Raw genomic sequence first — 9491 nt, forward strand, 5'->3', positions numbered from 1 at the left:
GTTTTTAGGAATATTAAAAATAATAGATTTAAAGTGATCAGCATGGTGCTTGTCATTCATCTTATTGTTTCTGGTAGCTTAACATATCTTGTTGTGACTCAAATGTGTTATCAACCCAGCAGAAAAGACAAATTATTGTCTGTAATATTTCATTTGAGTGCACCAGCATATCAAGAAAGGGGCTAGAGAATTTTTTAATTTTTAAAGATGAAGTTAGTGAAGTCAGAGATAATTCACCTCTTTCTCTCCTTATTTCCCAGGTTCCTCCATATTGCTGTTGCCCAAGGGAGAAGGGCACTTTCCTATGTCCTTGCAAGAAAAATGAATGCGCTTCACATGTTGGATATTAAAGAGCACAATGGACAGGTGAGGATCTTGTCAGAGTGAACTGACAGAGATGTGGAAAGAGGACCATGACCAGTTTCATATTTATGTGTAAATCATTTTAAAGCTCCAGACCAAGAGTTTAGTTAATATTAACTTTGAGATGTTGACTCTTTGCCACCATCAGCCTTGAAGTTATTAACGTTAACTTTGTAGTTATTTGACCAAAGACTAACTGGGTATAATAAAGCCACACCCTAAGCATATTTTCATTTCCTTGTGTTACAGTATTTTATTGCTTACTAATAGGATTTCTTTTCTCTATGTGGGGTTTTCCCCTCAGTCTTAGTTTATGTTCATATTCCGTGTTAGGGTAGTGTTACATATGTCAACAAAATCCTTTTTCTCTCTGAATGTCCACAGAGTGCCTTTCAGGTGGCAGTGGCCGCCAATCAGCATCTCATTGTGCAGGATCTGGTGAACCTTGGGGCCCAGGTGAACACCACCGACTGCTGGGGAAGAACCCCTCTGCACGTCTGTGCTGAGAAAGGGCACTCCCAGGTGCTCCAGGTAAGAGGCAGTGAGCTAGCTTCTGCTATCACAGGGCCAAAGAGATAGGGCTTGGATATTAGAAGTCAGATGCAGGTTGCCTGTTGCAATAATCTATCTTGAGTTGACTTACTCGTTTCTTGGGACTACTAGTAAATAAGTATTTGTGTAACTTGTCTTTCGCTAACGTGTATCTTTTTAAATTTTGCAGGCAATTCAGAAGGGAGCAGTGAAGAGCAATCAGTTTTTGGATCTTGAGGCGACTAACTATGACGGTAAGCAACAGAAATTTTATTGGATGAAAAACCATTTAGAGAGTGGGACCCATCAGTTCTAAGGGTATTAAGTTTTATACCAAGAAGGAAGGGAGGTAATTAAAGCTAAAATAGTCTATAGATAAAGTTAGCACTATAGATAAAGTAAGCACTAGCACCAATGGAGGGAATGTTCAGATGGCCTTACTGGTTCTTGTGGGGCCCATCTGTAGGTCGTGTTAGAGACTGTCCTCAAGGTCTGTCCTTGTGGAGCAACTAAATGCCTGATGGAAGCTTGACCACTGCTTTATTTTTTTTATTTTTTATTTTTTTATTTTTTTTTTAAATATTTTATTTATTTATTTGACAGAGAGAGAGAGAGAGGCAGCTAGAGAGGGAACACAAGCAGGGGGAGTGGGAGAGGGAGAAGCAGGCTCCTGGCCGAGCAGGGAGCCCGATGTGGGGCTCGATCCCAGGACCCTGGGATCATGACCTGAGCCGAAGGCAGACGCTTAACGACTGAGCCACCCAGGCGCCCCTTGACCACTGCTTTATTATACTCTTTCAGGCCTGACTCCCCTCCACTGTGCGGTTGTGGCCCACAATGCTGTGGTGCATGAACTTCAGAGAAATCAACAGCCCCATTCACCTGAAGTTCAGGAGCTTCTACTGAAGAACAAGAGTCTGGTTGACACCATTAAATGTCTGATTCAGATGGGAGCAGCAGTGGAAGCCAAGGTAAATTCTCAGAAGAGTTTGGAGATGGGATAGGGAAGAAAAGTGTTTGTAGCAAAAGACCTCGTTCCCAAGTATAAACGAAAACTTTTTTTCCTCTCCTTAAATTAATGGAGTAGGTAGCAATGCATGGATAATTAAGAAGCTTAGCTTTTAAAATCATCAGCTTTCTTAATTGGCTTTTAATTTGTGCATTGTTATTCAAAAGATCATTGAGCTGTGAAATAAACTAATCTTTGTTTGGAAGGAAGAGAAAATCCTTGAAATTGATATTGTGATTTTGGCTTCTATTTTCATATACTAATAATAAGAGTAGTGCTTTTTTGTAAGGGTTGTTCCATCATTGTGGGATCTGCACTTAAGCTGTTTTTTAAACTGGAAAATATTTTATTCTCTTTAAATTTGAGGGTTATTTACTGAGTATCTCTTATGTACAAGGCACTGAGTTGGGAGCTCTGGGGGAAGAATGCTTAAACCATAAGCTACTTCCCAGACCTTGGCAAGCAGAAGAGGTGAGAGATGCAGCTAATTGTGTCTACAGGGTGGCCACCAAGTCTGGAAACGCAGGCGAATACATAGTAAATGTTTTATTGTCTTGTATTGCAATACATGGTAAAATAGTATTGTTTATGTCTCTACATTTTGTGGCCACCCTGTGTATAAGAGCAGACTGTGATAGGAGGTATATAGGAAATTGATGGGGAATTTTGGAGGAATAAGACAGTTCATTTAGTCTGGGATGAAGAAAGACTTTGTGGAGATGCGCGCATTTACAGTGAGTCTCCAAGAGTGAGTCAGACGTTTGTGAGCCTGGGTGAAAAGCATATCCAAAAGTGGTGTCTGGATGTTCATTGTTTTCCTCTCTTGCCTTTGTTAAGGATCGTAAAAGTGGTCGCACAGCCTTGCATTTGGCAGCGGAAGAAGCAAATCTGGAACTCATTCGCCTTTTTTTGGAGCTGCCCAGTTGCCTGTCTTTTGTGAATGCAAAGGTACTTCTAGAAAGCTTCCGCAACTGCATTAGACTTGGAATGACCTTTATTATAACTTCTTCAGGCTTTTGAGCTGCTTTCATGAAAATCTCCCTTTCTGAGAGGTGCCATTTTATCTCTGTCTGTAGGCTTACAATGGAAACACTGCCCTCCATGTTGCTGCCAGCCTTCAGTATCGGGTGACACAGTTGGATGCAGTTCGACTGTTGATGAGGAAGGGAGCAGACCCAAGTACTCGGAACTTGGAGAATGAACAGCCAGTGCATTTGGTTCCTGATGGCCCTGTGGGAGAACAGGTGAGGGCTACAGAAGGGAGAGGAGGCGGTGTAGGGCCGAGGCCAGCAGGTGCTCTTGAGGTGGGCTCTCTCACTGTCTGGGTCTCGTAACGTCTGTGTAGCAACCGTGCAGGCAATTGCTTTGTTTCTAAAGGAAGAGTAAGAAATTTGAGGGTTATCCATGGACCCAGAATGGTCGAAGATCCGACAGTCTTTTCTTCTGTAACACAAAGTTGGGTGTAGAGTAAAGTCAGAATGGTTTGAGGTTTGAAGCTGATGCAAGACGAAGCACCCAGGTTCCTGCAGATCAAGGGAGAGACTCTTAGGTTTACAGGTGCTGGGTCTTCAGATTGTGGGTGTAATCGGAGGCCGTCTCTGTAGTGTTCGGGATAGCCCCAGGGACATGGTGAGTGCTCAGTAAACATTCCCTGTTCCACTTGTTTCTATCTACTAACTGCTACTAAATAGGAAACGGAAGGTTGGTTATGTAATTTAGAACCCAGAAAGACTTGAAACAAAGTTATGCTTCACTCGTCATATGGTTATATATTACCTCTGGAGATTGAATAGTTTCACATGGCTCAACTTTTCTTGATAACAAGAACTGAATCTTTTCAGAACGTAAGATATTTTTTGATGGCAGTCTTTCTCTGAGGTAAATGAGGGTGATTGTGGCTATGGCAGGTCATTGCAAACTTTGATAATCACAGAATATATGAAACGCAATGTAGCCTTTTCTTTGATTCACAGCCCTCAGTAGGACCATAATGTTACAGGAATCCCTATACGTAGAGCTCTTTGTAACTTAAGGTGAATCTCTTGATAATTTGTAAAGAGTTCTCATGTTACAAAACTTTGCAGTGTAAAGGTTCAGCTGAGAAAATGGAGCCTGAGCGGTTGCACAGATAGGAATCATCATCGAATAGTAAATGGCAGAGGCCCAAGCCCAGTGTTTGCTTCTCCTTCACTCTTTGTGGTGTGCAGTCATACAGCGGTGTTCTCAGGGATTACGGAGCATGGAGAGCCGCTTGACTCTTCACTCTTCTCTTGTCACTACTCTTCTTTCTGCTTTTGTGTTTTTGTGTCTGTGTGTTGGGGGGAGGGTTTTTTCCTTTGCTTCTGTGGTCAGACTCTGGTCATTGTGTCTCCCCTCCTAGCAGCTCTACAGTGGCATCCCCTGCCCTAATCTTCTTTCTTCTCATTTGTTGCTTTTAATCTGCTATGGGCCAGGAGAAAGATAATAGTATAAAATGAATCACTAGATCCTGAAGGAACCAAGGAGCTCTCTTGTGACTCATACATTTATGCACAGATGCTTTACTTATTTATTTTTAAAGATTTTATTTATTTACTTAGTGCGCGAGTGCATGCACACGAGTGAGCAGGGGGAGGGGGGGGGGGGCAGAAGGAGAGGGAGAGAGAGAGAATCCCAAGCCTGATGCGGGGCTTGATCTCACGACCCTGAGATCATGACCTGAGCTGAAATCAAAAGTCGGATGCTCACCCGACTGAGCCTCCCAGGCGCCCCTGTGTGCAGATGCTTTAATTGGACATCCTGAAAGCTGTTCTTACTTGAAGAGTATTAAAGATTAACTTGTGTGTGTGTGAAGTGGGCTCTCGGTTCTTGTTAGTTGGACCCGACTTCAGAATAGGTGAGGTACTGTAATATACCGTAATAACTGCCTTACATTCAATGTTCTCACAAATAGCAAGAGTAGAGATTAGGAAAGGATTGTATGGGTCTTATTTAAGCTGTTGGAGATTTTCAACTGTAGATAATTTTTAATGGAGATGCTTTACTTTCTTGCACTCTAGAATCATTATAGGAGATCTGTAATAAGCTTGAAAGGAGTTATAGTAGTATTTTTTAAGTTACCTTAAAATCTTGAAATGTATTGTTGCATACCTTCATATATTTACTTACAAGTCGACAGGAGTGTGTAGAGTATATAAAAAAGGAATGAAACTCTAAAGGAAATATGGTACTTTGATCATAAAAAGTAAACCTCACAAATCCTATTTATTTTTCTTCCAGATCCGACGTATCCTGAAGGGAAAGTCCATTCAGCAGAGAGCTCCACCATATTAGCTCCATTGACTTGGAGCCTGGTCGGCAACACTCACTGTCAGTTAGGCAGTCCTAATGTATCTGTACATAGACCATTTGCCCCGTATTGGCAAATGTAAGTTGTTTCTATGAAACAAACATATTTAGTTCACTATTATATAGTGGGTTATATTAAATAAAAAGAAGAAAAATATCTAATTCCTCTTGGCAGATTTTAATATTTCATACCCAGTTATCTGGGATCAACACACCTGAATTTAATCTTGAATGGTAAAATTGACTTCAATTAACAGTAGCTTTTGGGTAGGGCAAGGCTTTGATTTGTGGCATAAGGCATTGCTCGTGTAGCCATTGTCAGTTTAAGAGCAGGTAAACTATAAACATTTTTTAAAGAAAAATGAAAGCATATGAAAGGAAAACATAAATCTGGATGTAGTCTTGAGGCTTCATTTGGCCCAATGAAGTACCTGATCGTTGTTATTGGTGTTGGAAAGTGTCTAGGCGTTGGACTAGATGAAATGTACCAGGGTTAAAATTTGATTTTTGCAAATTGTATATAGTTGTTGTTTTGTCTTTTAAAGTATTTGTACATATTTGGTCATTGACGTGGCCACATTTGAAATGTAAATTGATAAAATAGAAAAGAACAAGTGAATTGTCACTATTTAAGAAAATGATACAGGGGCGCCTGGGTGGCTCAGATAGTTAAGCGTCTGCCTTCGGCTCAGGTCATGATCCCGGGGTCCTGGGATCGAGTCCCGCATCGGGCTCCCTGCTAGGTGGGGAGCCTGCTTCTCCCTCTGCCTCTGCCTCTGCCTCTCTCTCTCTCTCTGACTCTCATGAATAAATAAACATTAAAAAAAAAAAGAAAATGATACACATTCAGAAGAGCTGTGTAATCACGCATCTACCATCTCTGTGGATGGAGTAGATTGAGAGTCGTTCCCTTAGTAGCTGACAGAGCTCTGTTTGAATTGTAAATATGCTTTTACTCATGCATGGAGATGAGACACACTATTTGTAAGGAATTGCATGCTCTTAAAGAGAACACCTCTTTGTGGCTCACTTTCTAGAATTTATAATGTACTTGTTGGAATTTCGTTTTACTTTATAGGAACATTAAAAAGTCAATACTGAAACATGTGTTACTGGTTTTCTATTGTCAAAGAATGAGAACACACCATGATGTTTCATATTACCATTCAGGAAAAAAATGCCTTATTTTTTTTAGTAACTTTGATTCTATTATTTTGCTTATCTCTGGCATACCCCAAGGAATGTAGTTGGCTTTGATTTCACACTAATTCACTGTAATAAATTTGATTCATTAAAAACCTTTTTTTTTTTTTTTTTAATGAGAAGTCCCACAGGCAACTGATGAAGCATCTTCGTAGCTAAATCCTTTTAAATAACTTGACCTTTGGATTGATCACACTGTTTGCCCCAGTATGTGTTGTGGACAAAAGCTAGTTATAGTTATTTGGTATCTGTAAATACAGCTGTGATGTGAACTCATGGAAAAACTCATGCATGGTTTTAAATAAACATTAATTCAATAATACTTTTCATTTTAAGGATGTGCATTTCTTTTCCCTCGTCCCTTATTTATATTTCCCTAGGTTGAAAAAGTGCTATTCATTACTAATCTTAATACCTTTAAATTAGTTAATATATTTTAATTTGGATTTTTTTTTTGAGAACATGATTCCTAAAGGTATATAAAGTTTAACATAATAAAATTCTTTGCCAAATTCATAGAAGCTTATTAGGTTCTGAGACTATAATGAAGCCTTAATAGATGCTGTTGATCATTTAGAAGTTTATGTGCCACAAAAGCTTTGTGTTTGTGACTTTATTTTTCATACTTTATTTTGTGGCAACAGTGAGCATAGGAAAAACAGTTTGGAGATTACCAGGATCATCCTGAGAGCTGTCAGCCTGGGAAGAGCAGTAAACGGGATCCTTCTCATTCCCAACATGCCATTTTGATGTGTGAGAACAAACATATGAACATCTGTCAGCGTCAGTCAGTGCTGCACATACATTCTATTCTTATAACTTCTTTTGAGAATCTGGTAGAAGCTAGGACGCCTTTCCTTGGAAAAATGTACCTATGCATATATACGCAAATTCTGCATACAGTATCTTTCATTGCATTGCAATGCAACCTGATAACCAGAACAGTAGAAATGATATACCCCTGTGAAATATAGGTATACAGTGAACCTTTTTTCAAGTGAGCTTGAATCCCAACTTCTGTCATAATTAATTGAACCAGTGCTTAGCAAGCATATGATTTGCGTGTGTATGTGGATGCAAAGCTGTATAATGGATAAAGGCAAAAGGCATATTTCTTAAGATGTATATGTGGGAAACAAGGCATGCACTTTATTAGTTAACATAAAAAGGGGGAAGAAATATAGAGATTCAGAAGAAGAATATCTTACGTGAAAGAGAACTAGGGAGACTTCAAGGTACAGCATTTGAGCTGTATCTTCAGAAGAGTTGATTTGGACATTCATAGAGGGGGAGGAGGGGTTGGTGAAAGGGACAGAAACAGAAAATGATGTGAACCAAGACAATAGTATTTTGGGGGAACCACCGGTGATTCAGTGTAGTTTCATTAGCATCTGGATGGCCAATTAGTTTCATCTTAGGTTCTACCCTTAACTGGTAGCATCCTCATGAGTAGCAGGTCGAGAAACATCCTCAAGCAGCCTAGGGGCTTGGCAGGAAAGGGTGCTGTGATTGATTAGCGGTATCTGCTGCAGAGGTATGCAGGGTGGCTCTTGACAGGGTATTGTTTTAAAGACTGAGCCCCACAGCAACCAAGACTACATGGTCACTAGTGCAACCTCAGTCCCTGCTACAGTGCCTGGCCCAGAGAAGAAGCTCATAAAATAATTGGTTAAATGAGTGAACGAATATATGCCAATGCCGGCTGGGATCACTGATTCTGGGCAGAAGTAATGTTTCAAGCCGGAGTTATATTAGTAAGCAATAATGAACTCATAACTGTCATAGTTCTGAACTTGACTCAACCATATAATCTAATAACCTAATGGGTAATGAAAATGGGCATAGTTACTATGTATTTTTATTTATTTATTAAAAAGATTTAAAAAATTTATTTATTTTAGAGAGAGAGAGAGTGAGCGAGCAGGGAGAGGGGCAGAGGAAGAGATAGGCTCCTGAAGCAGACTCCTCACTGAGTGTGGAGCTGGACCTTGGGACCCTGAGATCATGACCTGAGCCAAAACCAAGTGTCAGCTGCTCAACTGACTGAGCCACCCAGGTGCCCCTATTTATTTATTTTTAAAAATTTATTAATTTTTTTTTAAAGAGAGAGAGAATGAGCAGTGAAGGTGGCAGGGAAGGGGCAGAGGGAGAGGGAGAGAGAATTTCAAGCAGACTCCACGCTGAGTGGGGAGCCCGATGGAAGGGCTCGATCCCACGACCCCCAGATCACAACCTGAACGGAAATCAAGAGTTAGATGCTTAACCCATTGAGCCACCCAGGTGGCTAGTTGTACTCTTTTTAAAATCAGGTGGTTCCTTTTGCAGAAGACTAACTCTAGGACTGTAGTTTGATATTTCACTAAGGAATCCCCTCAAGTGTCAGAGACCAAATCTTCTAGTTCTATTTGTTAATCAAATCAGTAACATTTATCCTTTCTGTGTTTTTACTTAATCAGGAGAGGAGAATTTCCTCAAACTCCTCTAACCTTTAATAAATATCAACTTCTTAAACTCAGTACCCCTGACATCCATTTCCTGATAACATCTGTACTGAATGTAACCTTAGGGAGAAATCAGCTTCAGCTACTGGGGCTAAGTTCTTGATGGTTCCTCTGAGATCAGGCCTGGATATGAGGTTTCGGATTAGTTATAACCAGACTGCTAGGTTTTTGTTTTCCCTGGTAGTGCCCTAGATTTGCTCTTGAGAGGAGGGGAAGGGACCCTATCATCAGATCTGATAGAGTAGCACAGTATCTGATGCATAGTAGCCAATAAATACTTCTTAAATTGAGTTTACTTTTATAGTTCTCTTTTTAATCACTTTACACCAGCTCTGGTTTTAGTCTATTTTCTGGTCCCCTCTGGAGTCTGCGTAGACCCAGAAACACTGCATGGATGATGCATTTTCAGGTGGAGTATGACTGGAGCTTGCTCTCAAAGCATGTCCAGGTTTCTTAGATGTATTCTTTGTCCTCCAGTGCCATGCTCCCTGTTCCTTGGCCTATCAGCCCAACTGGGTTTTGGAATGAGACAGAGTTGGACAATGAGTCCAGCTGCT

The 9491-nt window shown here is 40.4% G+C and overlaps 1 protein-coding gene across 4 annotated transcripts in view; it reads left to right on the forward strand.

Moving 5' to 3' along the window:
* NFKBIZ (NFKB inhibitor zeta) overlaps positions 1-5914 on the forward strand; it is a 30229-nt gene extending 24315 nt beyond the window's left edge. For 3 of the 4 annotated variants that reach the window (XM_032406454.1, XM_032406455.1, XM_032406452.1), the window contains 6 exons: positions 261-366; positions 748-894; positions 1085-1148; positions 1696-1865; positions 2741-2851; positions 2980-4426. In XM_032406454.1, the coding sequence (XP_032262345.1) occupies positions 261-366; positions 748-894; positions 1085-1148; positions 1696-1865; positions 2741-2851; positions 2980-3237 (856 nt within the window). In that variant the 3' untranslated portion in view covers positions 3238-4426. Of the gene's footprint in view, positions 1-260; positions 367-747; positions 895-1084; positions 1149-1695; positions 1866-2740; positions 2852-2979; positions 4427-5161 lie in introns of those variants that run through there. The other variant, XM_032406453.1, reaches the window with a different exon arrangement.
* Positions 5915-9491: the final 3577 nt, after the last annotated feature.

The sequence above is a fragment of the Phoca vitulina genome, unplaced genomic scaffold (genome assembly GCF_004348235.1).
Source record: "Phoca vitulina isolate PV1807 unplaced genomic scaffold, GSC_HSeal_1.0 scaffold8, whole genome shotgun sequence".
NCBI lineage: Eukaryota > Metazoa > Chordata > Mammalia > Carnivora > Phocidae > Phoca > Phoca vitulina.